The following is a 17,214-nucleotide window of genomic DNA, read 5'->3' as shown; positions in this document are numbered from 1 at the left end:
TCTAGATTCAAATTCCTTGAAGGACAGAGGTTGATGCTTATGCGTCTTTGGATGGACTCTTGTCCCGAGCACTTGGCACAGTGTCTTACCCATAACGCACGTTGATCTCAAATGACAGAGATCCAGGATCTCTGCGAGGTCTCAAGTGCCTGACAAGCCATTCCTCACTAACACCTCCATGTGTCCTGCCTGGCGTTCTCTGCTCCCCGTGGCTGCTTCCCGAGGCCCTTGTTTGAGCACTGATCGCAGAGTGCTGTACAAGTCTGTTGTGTGTTTGTCTCCCCATAGACTGCGAGCTAAACGGGTGAGACCAAGGCTTACTCAGCTCAGTGAAACAAAGACCAGTACCACACCTGTCCCAGCACAGGCATCAGTGACTGCCTGCTGAATGTGCCAGTTAACTACTGGTATCAGCTTTATTTCTGGAAACTCTAGCAAACTACTGGATGCTGTGTTAGACGGAAGGGGAAGTCCTAGACTGGCACAGGCATCAGCAAGTGTTGAGTGACTCAAATACTGGAGAGACATCAGTCAGTCAAAATAATTTGGTCAAAGGCCATCTAGGACTTCCTTGGGAAATGGTGGGGAAGGCCAAGGTCAAGTCGGAGAGCTAAAGGGATTTAGAGATTAAGTCCAATCCCATTGTTTCTCAGATGAGGAAATTGAGGTTAAAGCAAAAAAGGAAGTGACTTTCCCAAAACCGCACAACCTGACCAGAACCCAAGGCCCTTGGCCCTCGGCCCAGCGCTCTTTCCCTAGCGCTGCCCTGGAGTATTGCCAGAGAGGCAGGCTTGGGAATCAGACTGACTTGGTTCAGTCACAGCCCCTCCTCCCACCTTCCCATCCAGTTTCTCTGTCTGGCCCCGACACCACTTAAGGAAATAAACCATGGTCCATTCACAAGATGGGACTCGATGCAGCCATTTAATATAATGTTATTTCTAGAAGAACATTTAACCTCAAAGGTAACAACTCTCATTGTATGTTGTATTAATCATCTTAATAAGGATATGCTATATTAAAGTACATATACTCATAAGTATACAGGGGTGGGCAAAAGTAGCCTACATCTATGAGTACATAAAACAGAGTTTATTTTTCTATTATTTATTCTTGTATTATATACTTTTCCATACAAAGAACTGTAAGCCTACTTTTGCCCACTGCTGTATAGAGTATATTTCCCCAGTATACATACTTATGCTATATACAATATATACTCTATACTCTATGTACTTTAATAAGTATATATTTAACATAAGTATATGTACTCTAATATATACATATATACACACACACTTAAATACATACATATATATGTATATGCATACACACACACACACACACACACACACACACTTAAGTATAAATATCCCCAGTATAGACAGCATAATTTCACTTCTGTAAAGAAGTCTGCACATTTACATCTTTATCTCTGTCTGTGCGTACATACACACAAGAGACTGGAAGAAAACCCAGCCAGAGGCTACCATCCTGGTCTCTGGTGATGCAGACGTGAGCCCGGGGCTAACGCAGGGAGGCCTGGCCACACCTGAGCTGGTGGGTGGTCCCATGGGAGGACACTAGCGTGAGTGGGGAGCTTTAGTAGGTACTTGGTTGGATGCAGCAGAAATGGAGGAAGGAATCCAAGTAGTGTAGGCGAGGACGAACACAGGATTACTTAGCAACTCAGGCATGCCTGGCTGAGAAAGCTGGAGGCAGAAACAAGGCTGGTGGGAGAGAAACAGGCAGGCGCATGTCTGGTCTAAACAACAGGAGCTGAGGGGGACAGAGAGCAGAGGTCTTGTGAGGAGAAGGCACACAGCCAGTAGCCCTCGGGGCAGATAATGAGAATTCCCCAGGGAAGTGTGGTGCCGAAGGCTTGGCTACGCCTGGGGTTCTCTGAGGTGGGACCCTGTGGCCAGGTGGGTCACCCTGAGATATTCCTGAGGTGGGGGAGGGGTGGACATACTACAGATAAAAAATCCTATTTCCTACCGTTCAGCTCCAGATTAGGGAAGACACCAACAGTCAAACGATGATTTTTAACAAGCCATGAAAGTGGCATTTTCCCATGTGCCCTGAAGCTGAAAGAAGTCAAGCCAGACCTAAAGAATCTCAGACAGAAAACTGAACTCTTATGAGAACAAAATCTCCTTTTCTAAAAATTTCCAAATATCTTTTCATGGAGTTTTAAGGGAAAATTGCAAAGTTCTATGGATGTTTCTCGCAAATGTCTTCTTCATGAATCCATGGACAGGAGCTGTCTGGGTAGTTACAGAGAGCATGTGCCTTCCTCTGTCTTAGGAGGGAGTGCAGAGGAAAGTAAACACACGAACAGAACAGTTAGAGCTTTGTAAAACACAGGAGAAAGCAGCACACACTTTATAAACCAACGGAAACACTCTCAGCTCTAAGAATCCACCTTCAAACTGAAGTGCCCACAAACATTTTAGAAGAATTGAATTCTTACTGACTTGGTTTATAAAGTTAATGTATTTCAAAGTACCCTCCCTGGGGAAGCAGCTAAGCGATAAATGCTTTTCTTAAATCCACACAGAGCATTTCAGCACGAGCAGGGCTGTCTTGCAGCTCACAGCTTCTCAGTGAATGTGGCAGAGGGACCCACAGCGTGTTCTGACTTAGTGGCCAGCCCTGGGCAGTTTCCCCGCCTCTCCGCAGCAAGGTGCAGAAAGATCTCCCTGGTGATGGCCATTTCAACGCATCAGCCATGAAGTTCTGCAGGGTTAGGTCTACTCGCAAACGCCCCCATGGCCAGGAGGTCAGGGTCAACGGTGACTTATTAAGATTAAGTCATCAAGATCAGGAAGCTCGTGACTAAGGTACCTGTTGTTACGCACCAATTCCATGTAATTTCCAAAGAAAAAAGAATTGTGCAACTTTTCTCCAAGGCAGCCAATTACCTCCTTTTTCCTCTATGTGATTGTTCTCTCGACTGTGTTTTCCACTTACCTTCGCTCTGGTAAGCACTCAAAGGCAGCAATGCCAAGAGGAATGTTGCCTGAAACACTGCCATGGGCGCCATAGGTTCTGGTTTCCTGAAAAAAATAAACCACAAGGAAAGGAAAGTTTATGTAATTTTGGCTCGGGCGAGTTTCTGTGAGCCAACTGTGGTAGAGGCTGGCATTAAAGTTGCCATTCTTCTTCCCTCCCTCTATCCACGCCCATTGTCACGTGACTCTGGATTCCCACTCAATAAGAAGGGCACATGTCCCCACTCACGTGACTTGCTTTGGCCAGAATGAGGCTGGAGTGATGGCGTGCTTTTGGAGCCTAGGCCTAAAGAGACCTGTGTATTTCTGCTTGCTCTTTTCCATTTCCACCTTTGGCACGAAAAGAACATTTCGGGGCTACCCCACTGGAGCCACGAGGAGAATGAGCAACCAGGAAGCAGAGCTGAGTCACCCCAGCTGGGCCAGTCCAGCCCAGCTCAGCCAGAGGCCCGCCACACCCAGCCACCACCAGCTGATCCCAGACCGAGAGCAACGCTGTCTGTCCCTTAGGCTCCGTGGCAGGAGCTAACTTATCCACCAACTTCTTCAAAGCAAGCCAAGGGTTGGTAAAGAAGGGCAAAGAAGCCCTAGCAGTTTGGCTCAGTGGGTAGAGCGTCGGCCTGCGGACTGCAGGGTCCCGGGTTTGATTCCAGTCAAGGGCGCATGCCCAGGTTGTGGGCTCTATCCCCAGTAGGGGGAGTGCAGGAGGCAGCCGATCAATGATTCTCTCTCATCATTGATGTTTCTAACTCCCTCTCCCTTCCTCTCTGAAATCAATAAAAATCTATTTTTTTTACAAAAAGAAGGGCAAAGCAAGGAAACAGAAGTTAAATATAAAAGACCGACTGATTAGAAAGAGAACAAAGTCCAGCCTCAACAGGGCTGAGTGTGAATTACTTTTCAGGAACTCATCGTCCCTCCTCCCCGTCTCCCTCAGTAAAGTCACACCTGGGAGGAGTGAACACATTCCACCAACGGAGACTGCGCTTGACTGTTCAAAACAAGTTCCCGTTCTCCTTGCCTTCGGAGAGGGTTTCAACCACCGGCCAGAGTCCTGATTCACCAGGGTCTGACCACAGGACAGTCGGGGGCACGAGAACGGGCCTGGATGACCCCAAGGGGCCAATGCGCTCTTAATTCAATCAGCAGTGTGTTAGGGGAAGCACCGGCTGTCGCTTTTCTACTTCAAATCTGACTCATCGCAGAGAGAAGCACTGGAACAGTGCAAGGTCAAAATTTGCCTCTGTCTGGCCACCTGGCTTTCGGCCAACCCTGGAGAGTCAATGAACCAGACCATCAATTCTCACTACCCACACTCTAGTTATTTTTTTAAATATATTTTATTGATTTCAGAGAGGAAGGGAGAGGGAGGGATAGAAACATCAATGATGAGAGAGAATCACTGATCAGCTGCCTCCTGCATGCCCCCTACTGGGAACGGAGCCCACAACTCAGACATGTGCCCTGACCAGGAATCGAACCATGACCCCCAGGTTCATAGGTCGACAACGCTCAACCACTGAGCGGCACCGGCCGGGCTCAAGTTATTTTTTAATAGTATTTACAGTTAAATGGGATTGACAGTGGAGACAGGAAGAAGGTAAACCCAACATTAAATGACTCTACTGCAGCCAAACCTGCCTACAGGTGAGCTGAGCCCAATTGCAACGGAAGCGGAAGTCTGCAGACGACAACCTTTGCTCACATTCTTTGAAGCATGGCTCTCTGCTACTTGCACTTGGCCAACAGGTCATCCACACCTCTCTAAAGTCTGCACTTACAACTTCAAATAGGTTCCTATTGCAACTGGATAGAAGGTCAGGGAGGCGAGGACTCATGTCAGAGAAACAGTTTCTGCTGAGAACCAAAGGGAAGCCCAGGAAAATGCCAAGGAGAAGTGTGTGGCATCACCCAGGGCGCAGGCGCCCCCACCACCCCCGCAAGGAAGTCTCATCCTTGAATTTCCAGGCGGAGGATTCAGGAGGTGACAGGCACACAGCCCCATGTCCTCCACATGAAAGGCCTGTTTAACATGTTTACAAAAAGGCAGCGTCTAGCAGAGCTGATATTTTACATGTTGCAAAATTAAGTCACAGGGGTAGAGAAATGGAAAACCCAAAGTTAGAAGCTGCCTCCCCATTAAGGGTAAGCAGAAATTAAAGAATAAAAGCTGTCATAAAGCACAAGTGAAGTATGTAAGTACTGAGGAAGGACGCATTTCCGTGGTCTGGGTGTGGCAGCAAAACCCCGGAACCACCGGGACTGTGTTGCCTGAAGGCCTGCCTCTCCCGCCGGCTCACAAGCAGCAGGTTGGGCCTGGGGGCAGCTCAGCACCACTCAGCTTTGCTGTTTTTATTTCTATCCGTGTGATGTGCACAGTTTTACGCATGCTGGGCAGGTGGCAACCGTGACCTGCAGCCACTGCCCACACACCAGCCACGTGGCTGTTCCTTCCCTGGTGTCACCGCATGGCCGCTGCCTCCGCATCTCTTACAGAAGGACCACACACTCCGGCTTTTGTCAGAAAACCTCCTGGTAAAACCGACAAAGTTCACCGAAACGTGCAGAATGAGCCTCAGCAGCTGGAACACTCCAGCGATGCTCGCGGAACCCCCTTTGGGAAATGCCCTGTGAATGGTTTTCCCAGCAGCACAGGGGCTCACACAGTGGGACAGACACAGCCCTCCCGGGCTCAGAGCGGGCTGCTTACAAGTCCCAGGTGACTGACTGCACAACCCACGCGGCCCCCTCCACGCCTCGTGCATAAATCCTCCCGAGTTCTCAGTTCAGAGGGCCCAGCTGTTTGCTGATGGGCCCCTGACTAACAGGGAAAAGCCTAGAAGTGAGGGAGCGACATGTGCAAAGATCCTGGGGCAGGCGAGGGCTTGGCAGTGTGGAGGGCGGAGGAGCCAGGCCTGGGAGTGAGCAAGGAGGGGAGGGGCAGGGGGGAAGCTGGGGCCCGCAGAGAGGAGAGAAACCAGAGAGACATTTCTGACACTGAGGCTTCTACTCTGGGAAAGAGGGCACCACGCGGCACCTCATGCCCCACCTCACAGGGGCAGGGAGGCTGGGAGAGAGAAGGGACTGCGGGCTGAGGGCAGAGGCAGGGAGGGCAGGGAGGGGCACAGCAGCAGTCCGGGAAAACACGCTGGCTGAGACCAGGGTGATGGCAGTGGTGGGAATCCCAAAGGGATGGCAAGACAGAGCTGGCAGGGCGTGGTGGTGACAACGTGAGCCAGCATTCGCCGAGCCCCTGGGAGAATGGAATGTCAGGAATGGAGAAGCAGAAGAGACTCAGTGGGCTGTGTCAGGGGCTCCACTGCGACATGGAGATGGAGATAGACATCAAGGAGTGAGCTGATACACGCTAGGAGTTCCTGGGAGGGGTCCTGGCCCGGGTATAAATGCAGGTGCCCTCAGGGCATACATAGAGCCAAGAGAGGGAGTGCAGACAGAAAAGAGAGGACCCAGCACGGAGTCCAGGGACATCTCCCACCCTATTCTACACCCCCTCATGCAGATCAAAACCAAAATCCAGAATTAGTCCTGGCTTTCCTGCATCGCCTCAAGGGCACGGGCTGTGTGTTGGGATAAGCTGGCCAGCTCCTTCAGCAGCAGGTACACCCTCCTGGGTCAGGTGCACCCTCCTGGGTCAGGTGCACCCTCCTGGGTCAGGTGCACCCTCCTGGGTCAGGTACACCCTCCTGTGTCAGGTACACCCTCCTGAGTCAGGTACACCCTCCTGGGTCAGGTACACCCTCCTGGGTCAGGTACACCCTCCTGCGTCAGGTACAGCCTCCTGGGTCAGGTACAGCCTCCTGCGTCAGGTACAGCCTCCTGCGTCAGGTACACCCTCCTGCGTCAGGTACAGCCTCCTGCGTCAGGTACAGCCTCCTGCGTCAGGTACACCCTCCTGCGTCAGGTACAGCCTCCTGCGTCAGGTACAGCCTCCTGCGTCAGGTACAGCCTCCTGCGTCAGGTATACCCTCCTGCGTCAGGTACACCCTCCTGGGTCAGGTACACCCTCCTGTGTCAGGTACAGCCTCCTGCGTTAGGTACACCTTCCTGTGTCAGGTACACCCTCCTGGGTCAGGTACACCCTCCTGGGTCAGGTACACCCTCCTGCGTCAGGTACAGCCTCCTGGGTCAGGTACACCCTCCTGGGTCAGGTACACCCTCCTGGGTCAGGTACACCCTCCTGGGTCAGGTACACCCTCATGTGTCAGGTACACCCTCCTGGGTCAGGTACACCCTCCTGTGTCAGGTACACCCTCCTGCGTCAGGTACACCCTCCTGGGTCAGGTACACCCTCCTGGGTCAGGTACACCCTCCTGCGTCAGGTACAGCCTCCTGGGTCAGGTACAGCCTCCTGCGTCAGGTACAGCCTCCTGCGTCAGGTACACCCTCCTGCGTCAGGTACAGTCTCCTGCGTCAGGTACACCCTCCTGTGTCAGGTACAGCCTCCTGCGTCAGGTACAGCCTCCTGCGTCAGGTACAGCCTCCTGCGTCAGGTACAGCCTCCTGCGTCAGGTATACCCTCCTGCGTCAGGTACAGCCTCCTGGGTCAGGTACACCCTCCTGTGTCAGGTACAGCCTCCTGCGTCAGGTACACCTTCCTGTGTCAGGTACACCCTCCTGGGTCAGGTACACCCTCCTGCGTCAGGTACAGCCTCCTGGGTCAGGTACACCCTCCTGTGTCAGGTACAGCCTCCTGTGTCAGGTACACCCTCATGTGTCAGGTACACCCTCCTGCGTCAGGTACACCCTCCTGGGTCAGGTACACCCTCCTGGGTCAGGTACACCCTCCTGCGTCAGGTACAGCCTCCTTCGTCAGGTACACCCAGTGGGGGCTGGTTTTCCCGCTGAAGCTCTGCCTTTGACATGGAAAAGGCCACCCAGGCTTTCTCTTCCCACAGCTCCCAGTGAGGAGTGTGCACTTCGGTTTCCAATAAGAAGAAGTCGGGGAAGCACGAAGTAGCAGAATTCAGAAAGGACAAACGCTTGCCTGCCTCACCCACACTCCTTGGTCCTTCCCCAAACCCATGCTTTGTTTCTCTCTAGTTTTCAGATTGTCGTTCCCAGCTAGACTATGAGCAGCTGGAGTTTATTACCCCCTGTCCGTCACAGTCCCACCACACATTCGCTGCCCAGAAATAGTTGATAAAAGAATAAAAACATGGACAGTTGTCTCACATTCTCTCCTTACTTCCCATTTTAACAAAAATAGATGATTTTTCAGGCCCTTCCACGTTTTCTGAGGCCAACTACCGTCTGCTTCATAGTCTCTCGCTGACAGTCCTTCTCCGCGGGGACACGGATTGGAGAGAGAAGAAAAGCTGCCCACCCGTTTTGCAGAGCTTCTCATCCAAACCTTGTCTCTCTGCGCCGTGCCGATGCCGCGGACTGTCCGTCAGTGTAAACACGACCTGCGTGATACAGCCGGCTTTGGAGAGGGCATGGCCTGCTCTTCGCACCAGCACTTCTCACTCTGTCCTTACAGAAACAGTTGTTCCTGGGAAGCATCCCCAGTGCAGAAAATGCCCGGGAGAAGCATGACCCGTCGTTTGCTTCCCAAGCGCCCGGGTGTGTTGCTACACTCCACGCTGGCCGGGTGCCCGATGATGTCATGCGCCAAGACTGTGTGAAAGAAAGAGCTACGCTGTTCACCCAGCGCAGGTGCGGACGTGCACCTGGTGAAAGAACCACAGGAATGACTATCCGACCACAGTATGAAACCCAGGAGAGAGACACAAATAAAGATGGCCACACTGATTACGCACTTTAAAAATGCTAGGGCTCCAACTGGACCGACACCCAGCAGAACAGGAGTTCCAATATTTAGGGTGAAGGGTCCCCATCCCTACTATGTAAGGAGTTGTTAGAAATCAAAAGAAAAAAAACAAGCAACCCTGTAGAAAACCTGGCAAAGAGCATGCGTGTGTAATTCATAAAAAATAAGGAAATATTAAGAACCAAAGGAGAAGAAAGAAAAACTGGACACTATCACTAATAATTAAATAAATTAAAATTGAAACAGCAATTGTGTATGTCTCTGTGTAGTGTCCTATTGGGAAGTTCAAAAAAGTTCTTGAAATCTAGCGTTGGTTAGCGTTTGAAGAAGTAGGCATTGTTACTAATGATCAAAAAGTACAATTTTATCACTGTCAATTTGGCACTATCTAATAAAATTTCAGTATGCACTACCTTTGATTCAGAAATATTATTTCTGAAATTGTGTCCTATAGTGTGTGTGTGTGTGTATGTGTGTGTGTGGTGTTCATGTATCTATACAAAACTATATTTTTTTAAATAGTGTTCATTGTAGCATTTATGTTGAGAAAAAACAAACAACATCTAAATATCTATCAAAAGCAATGAGGAAATATAGTATAACATAATCCTATATAATAAAAGCCTAGGTGGCATCATGCCCTTGCGCAACGCCCTCATGTGACGTCATCACAAGATGGCCACCACAAGATGGCCACACACACAGTGGAGGGAAGGCCCAGTGGCCACTCTGCACAGTGAGGCCTGGGGATCCTACAGCTCTGCGCGGAACAGAGGAGATGGTCCCGGCAGAGGAGGCGGGTTGCGGCAGGAGAGGGCAGTTGTGGGTGATCAGGCCGGCAGGGGAGGGCTATTGGGGGTGATCAGGCCAGCAGGGGAGCAGTTAGGCATCAATAAGGCTGGCAGGGGAGCAGTTAGGGGGCAATCAGGCTGCCAGGCATAAGCGGTTAGGGGGCAATCAGGCAGGCAGGCAGGCAGACAAGTGGTTAAGAGCCAGTAGTCCCAGATTGTGAGAGGGATGTCTGACTGCCAGGTCAGGCCTTAACCGGCAGTCAGACATCCCCTGAGGGGTCCCAGATTGGAGAGGATGCAGACTGGGTTGAGGGACATCCCTCCATGCATGAATTTCATGCACTGGAACTCTAGTCTATACTAATAAAAGAGTAATATGCTAATTAGGCTGGGAGATCTTCTGGAGACCTTTTGGACATCCTTCCGGATAAAGCCAGGGCCTTGGCCAGCCTGCAAACCACCCCCAAATGGCCCTCAGCTCCTCACCCAGGCTAGCCACGCCCCCCAGTGGGGACCCCCACCCCAATGGGGCGTGGCCAGCCTGCAAATGGCCCTCAGCCCCTCACCCAGGCCAGCACCGTCCCAAGTGGGGACCCTCACCCCAATGGGGGCATGGCCAGCCTGCAAAGCCCCGGCGGCCCCTCACCCCAGGCCGGCCCCATCCCCCAGCAGGGGCCCCCCACTCCAATCAGGGTGTGGCCAGCCTGAAAACCACCCCAGGCCTCTTGCCTTGGCCGGTCCTGCCCCCTGAAGAGATCTCCACCTTGATCCAGGATTCCCTTCAGGGCAGACCAGCCAGCCCCTACCTGTGCAGGCCTCTATACTAATAAAAGTGTAATATGCTAATTAGACCAGACATCCTTCCAGACAAAACCATGGTGGCGGGGCCAAGGCAGAGGCAGTTAGGGGTGATCAGGCCAGCAGGGGAGAGCAGTTAGGGAGATCAGGCCAGTGGGATAGGGCAGTTAAAGGGATCAGGTCGGCAGGGGAGAGCAGTTAGGGGGATTAGGCTGGCAGGGGAGGGAAGATAGGGGGATCAGGCTGGCAGGAAAGGGCAGGTAGGGGGAATCAGGCTGGCGGGGGAGGGCAGTTAGGGGGATCAGGTCAGCAGGGGAGAGCAGTTAAGGGGATCAGGCCAGCAGGCAGGCGAGCGGTTAGGAGCCAGCTGTCCCGGATTGCGAGAGGGATGTCCTCCGAGGGGTTCTGGATTAGAGAGGGTGCAGGCTGGGCTGAGGGACACCCCCCCCTCCTGTGCACAAATTTCGTGCACCAGGCCTCTAGTATAATATAATGTATAATTATTCATTTTTACAAAGTGCCGGGGTCCAGCCCCAGCAGGTCCAGGGGTCCCCAAAGGTGTGGACGGAGTCAGCGAAGAAGAAATGACACGGAGGCAGCGTTCAGTTGATCAGCAGCCTAGGCAGGATCTCTAGCCAGGATCTCTAGCCAGGTTCTGTCCAGGTTCTCCAGCCAGGTTCAGTCACCAGGTTCTAGTCAGGTTCTCTTGCCAATTTCTGTAGTCAGGTTCAGTCCAGGATCTTTTGCCATGTTCTCTCCAGCGAAGTTCTTCTGTCTGTAGGTTCTGTGTAGGTTCTGTCTTCTTAGTTCTGTGTTCTAAGCTCTGTCTTCTAAGTTCTGAGTCTTGCTGTCTTGTTACATCTGTATTTATACCAGTTGATTCAATCCTATCAATCTCTATTACAAAGGTTAGGGCGTTTCTTATCTCCATTCCAGGGAGTAAAGATTATGTAGCTTAAGCATGATTGTTCGTAGTTAAAGTGATTAATTACCCGCCTGGCACTTAGTTGAGGGGTTTTATTCCCTCCCTAACTTCAGGGGAAAATCCCTACCTGGGGAAACAACCTTTCTCAGAGACCTTGGTTAAAACACATAGTGCCAAGAAGGTGAGCAAACATATTAAGAACAGTATGCCATATATGCCAGGTCCTTTGAAACAGCAAGGATGGACCGGCTCCCGGCAACAAAGGAATACTATGAAACTATTACAAAGAATGAATTCATACATGAACTGACATGGAAAAATGTCCAAAGCATACCGAATGGAAAAGCAAGGTCCAGAAGGGTGTGCACAGGAAACCATCTCTGGAAGAGAAGCGTGGTGACTGCGCCGCTGTGCCGGGGAGCACCTTCGGGAGAACCCACTGCAGGAGCCCTGCTGACTCTGCCTCCGGGCTGCACAGCTGCACCATCTGCACACTCACACCAAGCCCTCGTCCCCCAGCTGCTTCCACTCAAGACAAGCCTTTTTGGCCCAACATAAGGGCTCCTCCAACCGCAACATTCAATCAAGGATTTCAGATCTAAGAGTAAAACTTGGTGTTATATTTAGTGCTCTCACTAACCCTCTTTCCTTGGAGGATGGTGAGGAGGAGGAGAAAGGAAGGAAGAGAGGAAGAAAGGCAACAACTATAATGTAGTTCTGTAGCACATAACAACATTAAAAGAAAGCAATTTGCAATTCCTGTACATCACACTTATCCTCATAGGAAATACTATTGCTACCAGAATAATCTTAACTATCAGGGAAAGACTATATACTCTAAGGGTGGACAGAAGAACAGGAGCACTGACATCACCCATGAGCCTGTTAAAAATGCAAATATTAGGTCAGATCTTAGGCCTACTGAACAAAAATCTGTACTTCAACAAGCTCCCCAAGCGATTTACTGAAGTTTGAGAAACATGATAGATTCAATATTTGGGGCATACTTCTGTCTCCTGGGAGACTGTCGATCTATAGTGAAAAATGTTTACTGTTTCCTGCTATGGGAACAATCCCAGCTAGCACCTGGGAAGCAAGTTTCTGCCAGGCACTTTGCTGAGTGAGTTACCTGCATTTGTTCTCACAGCAGCCCTAAGAAAGGGATTCCATCATTATCTCCACACACACATGAGGAAATTGAGGCTAAGGAAGGTTAAAGTATCTCTGACATAGGTTGGCATAATAACACAAACTTGAAACCAGGTGAGTCACTCCCCAAAGGGGAACCCCCCACATCGAACTGCTTCCTCCAGGCTTAGAGCTCATTCCAGAATGTACATGAAGGCATATCAAAATTACCAACAATTACAAACCCAAGAAAATACTAAGAAAAATTCCAACAGGATTTTATTAAACTTGACAAGCTATCTATAAAGTTTAATAAAAAGAGAAAATGTACAAGAATCATTTCTAAATTTTTTAAAATAGGTACAAATATAGGGTGTCCCCCCAAAAAATGTATACACACCTTGAATAACTATAAAGGTAGTGTTTATTAAAAATGCATTTCATTTTCAAAATTGAGTTGTCAGCTGTTAAAGTGTATATACATTTTGGGGGGACACCCTGTAAAAGCTATAGCATTTAACAGAGGGAAATACTGGCATAGAAAGAGGCAAAAAAGATCAGTGAAATAGAATAAAGTTATGAAACAGACCCTTGTATAAATAGGAATTTATTTCACTATAAAAACAGAATTTCAAGCGAGTGGGGGAAAAGATGGATGAATTAATAAATGTTATTAGGTTAACTGCCTAGAACTCTAGAAAAAATTATTAATCCTTATTTTTCACCTTCTACAAAAATATAATATTTTAAAGAGTTAAATGTAAAAACCCAAAATACTGTATTAGAAGACAAAATAATTTTAAAAATAATTTTTAGGTGAAGACCTTCCTAAACTGGACAAAGCACAGAAATCATGAGATTGTAGAGTTGATTACACAGACATTTAAAACTTCTGTGCAGCAAAACATCCTATATGATAAAAGGCCAGTGAACATAACAGCATAATGACCAGAACGGCTGATCAACCAGTCACTATGAGGTGCATTGACTACCTCTCAGTCCCTCCCCCGTCTTCTCCTCCCCCTCCTGCCTCTGCCCCGCAGGCTCCAATCACTGGATGACCAACAGGGAATTATGGGGCACCGGGGTGGGTGTCAGCGATAGGGTGGGACTGGGGATTGGCAAGCGGGCGGAAGATGGCCCTGATCACAGGCTAGGCCTAGGGACCCTACCCACGCACGATTTCGTGCGCTGGGCCTCTAATAGTTAAAATAAAAGTATTCTGAATAGATAAGCAAAATGTGGCATAGATACACAATGGAATATTAATCAGTCTTAAAAGGAAGAACGTGCTGATACTTGGATGACCCTTGATGACATTTTGCTAAGCGAAACAAACAAGGCACAAAAAGACAACTGCTGTATGACTCTACTTAGAGGAGGTACCTAGAAGTAGTCAAATTCATGGAGACAGAATCTAGAATGGTGGTTGCTAGTGGGTGAGGAGGTGGGGGTGGATTGGGGAGTTACTGTTTAATGGGTACAGAGATTTCAGATTTGCAAGATGAGGAGAATTCTGGAAAAGGATGGTGGGAGATGGCTGCACGACAAGCTGGATGCCTTATTCCGTTTCACTCATTCACCAGATTTGAAAATTTAAATTGAAAACAATAACAGCTGATATTAGGAAGGATGAGGAAAGCAAATTATCATGCACTGAGTTTGAATTAGTACCCGCACGGGGGGCAGTGGTGCAATTTGAAGGATTGTAGCTATCAAATGAAGAAGGGAACAAACCCTTTGATGCAAGAATAGCTCCCTCAGGATTCTAGTTACAGAAATACTCAGGCTGAGCCCCAAGATGAATGCAGTGTCCCCTGAAGCACTGTTGCTAATGCGGAAGGACTTTAAAGGACCATTAGTAAGGGAAAGGGTGGAGAAAGTGTACTTCTACTTTGGAGTGCCATGTAGCCATTACCAAAAGAGATGCTCACAGCCATGGGAAGATCTCTAAGGCTTGAGAGTGAAAAAGTAAGTTGCACAATGTATAGTAAGATCTCATTTACACATATGGAAAAACACACACACACACACACACACACACACACACACACAGGGCAAATATATAGAGAAAATCTTGGAATGGCATTTTCCAAACTTAGCCTTCCCTCTTCTGTGTGCGAGTAGGAATGATGATGGTATTCGTACAATTCATTCCATTTACTTCTCTGTTGTTTGAGAATCTATTCAGTTATTTGTACTTTTTATTAAAAGATTTTTTTTTACACACACACAGAGAGAGAGAGAGAGAAAGAGAGAGAGAGAGAGAGAGAGAGAGATCTATGTGAGATTGAAACATCAATCTGCCACCTCCTGCATGCCCCCTTCCTTATCTGAGCCCACAACCCAGGCATGTGCCCTGAGTGAGGATCAAATTGGCAACCTTTCAGTGCATGGGATACCTAACCAACTGAGCCACACCGGCCAGGGCTGTATTATTTTAAAAACGTAAAAATAAAAGAGCAGACAACCTGGAGAAAATAAATGCTGAAAACCAGTAGAACTAAAAGAAGAAAGGAGGGAACGCTGGGAGAAGAACCCAGGACACAGCTGTGGGAGAAGATACTCTCGCTTTATGTAGCTGCGAGGAAGCCTGCTTCAAGGAGGGCTGTTGCTCACAAGATTCCTTCCCCATTTCATATATATTTTTCCAAACAGGAGGACTTCCTCCCCCAGGGAAGGGAGGGCCAGGGCTCATCGTTCCTGACCGGGAGCCAGATGACAGTAAGGTTTCCTTCTACCTGAGCCAACGCTGCCCAGCCCAGTTCCCACAGGAGGGCACACTGCTTCCTCTTGTCAGACGCATTTCCATCCCGTCCTGTCTCAAAACCACAGTACATGGTTCTCCCGCTTCGGTTCCCTTTTCAAGGCAAGAGGGTTGTCAGAGCACCGGAGACTGGAATATCTCTGTGTGTCCCCGCGGCTGCTCCTGGTCATCCAGCCTGACGAAAGGAGGCTGGTGTGGAAGCGATGGTCTTAGACACATTTGCTGGGACAACAGGAGGCAGAACTGGGGCTGAGATGTAAGTCACAAGGAGGCGAGTGACAGCTGAGAATTAGCTCTGTCCAGCAATGTGAGGTGGTGAGCTCCCTGCCACGACAGGCAGCCAAACAGGACTGGATGCTACCCGGGAAGGCAGCGCACTGGGCATGCCCTGAGGATTCTGAGGTTGCATCCGGTGCTCTGAGAGTCCCAGGGATGACTCTGAGGCACAGCTAAATTTGGGAACCTCTGGCTGCTATGGCCATTTGAAGTCCTGCAGCCTCAAGGGTCTCTGGGCGCATTTTAAAACTACCCGAGAGAGAGAGACAGAGCCGAAAAACAATGAAACACCAGCCCCGGGGCCTGTCCTAAAAGGGCCCCCAGTCTGAGGCACGGCATGATTGTGATAAGCAAACTCCCAAGTCAAACTGTCCTCTGCCACCTGCCTGCTGTGGCCACAGGATGACAAAACCAGTCCCTACCTCCGTGGCGAAGGTTAACTGGGCGAGCACATGTCAAACACTTACAATAGTACCTGGTCCCTGGGAAGCATGGGCCATGGTTATGTGGCAGGCAAAGACACTGAGGCTAAGGCGATGCATAACCTGACCCAAGTCCCAATGTCGGGTTTAGGCCTGGGAATAAGACCTAAAGCTCCTTTCCTGAATCCAATGAACTGCACCTTATCCAACGCTTTCCCGCCTCTGTGTACACCCGCCCGCACCCCTATTCCTCTTGTTCACTAAGCGTCTTCAGACTCAGCTACCAAACGCAGGCATTTCTCCGGGGCACCTCGCCTCCCGCCACAGCGCACGGAGCGGGATGGACGGGCGGGTGGTGGGAGGGTGGACGAAGGACTCTCAGGAAATGAATCTCTGAGTCAGGAGCCGGTTCAGCGATTTCAGCGCCGCCACAGCCCGCTCTACGGCCGGGACAAGTTTCCTGAGCCCCGCGCCCCCAGGATGGCCCATTAAAGGGGGTGAGGGCGCGCACACAGGCCGGGCTCCCGCCGCCCGTCCCGCCCCCTGCGCTGGCGCCGCCTGCGGTGCGCGCCCGCCGCCAGGTGTAAACGGAGGCCGGGGCCGTCGCCACTCGGAGGGACCGACTGTCCCGGGAGCTGAGGGCGGGCGGGCGTCGGGGGAGCACACGGACGCCCCGGGCGGTGTGTGGGGAGCGAGGCGGGGTGGAGGGGAGTGTACCGCCTCCAGCGTCCCGGCCCCGGGAGGAGCGGCCGCGGGACGGGGGCCGCAAACGCGGGCAGGAGCCGGGGGCCGCAGCGAGCGCTCGGGAAAGGAGCCCCTCGGTGCCCGCGCCAGGAGGGCAGGCCAGCGGTTCGGCCCCCGAGGCCCAGCTGCCCCGCGGATCGGGCCCGGGCTCGGCGCCCGCGGGGGCATCGAAGGGGCGGCGAGGGGTGGCGGTTCTCCCCGCGCCGCGCCGGGTCCGCGGGTCGGAGGGGCCGCCGAGGGCAGCGGGGCGCGGAGGGCGCGGGCGGCGGGCGGTACTCACCCCGCGGCCGGGCGGGAGGAGGGTCCGCGAGCGCGACGCGTCCTCGACGGCGCGGGTGGCGGCCGGCGGGTGGCGGGTGGCGGGCGCGGGTGGCGGGCGCGGGTGGCGGGCGCGGGTGGCGGGCGCGGGTGGCGGGTGGCGGGCGCGGGTGGCGGGCGCGGGTGGCGGCCGGCGGGTGGCGGGTGGCGGGCGCGGGTGGCGGGCCCGCCGCGGGTGGGGAGGCGGCCGGGCGCCCGGGCTATGAATCAGCCGCGGGACGGGCGCCGAGGGGCGGGAGT

The 17,214-nt window shown here is 51.4% G+C and overlaps 1 protein-coding gene across 1 annotated transcript in view; it reads right to left on the bottom strand.

The window, feature by feature from the left end:
* Positions 1-3,046, bottom strand: part of OSMR (oncostatin M receptor) — a gene marked incomplete at its 5' end in the record, with an annotated part of 35,400 nt that extends 32,354 nt beyond the window's left edge. Inside the window, one exon of the mRNA XM_081089960.1 lies at positions 2,974-3,046. Coding sequence (XP_080946086.1) covers positions 2,974-3,046 — 73 coding nt within the window. The remainder of the gene's footprint in view (positions 1-2,973) is intronic.
* Positions 3,047-17,214: the final 14,168 nt, after the last annotated feature.

Source organism: Myotis nattereri, assembly GCF_964212035.1.
Source record: "Myotis nattereri genome assembly, chromosome: 4".
In the NCBI taxonomy this organism is placed as follows: domain Eukaryota; kingdom Metazoa; phylum Chordata; class Mammalia; order Chiroptera; family Vespertilionidae; genus Myotis; species Myotis nattereri.
This window is presented reverse-complemented; position numbering and strand designations above follow the sequence as displayed.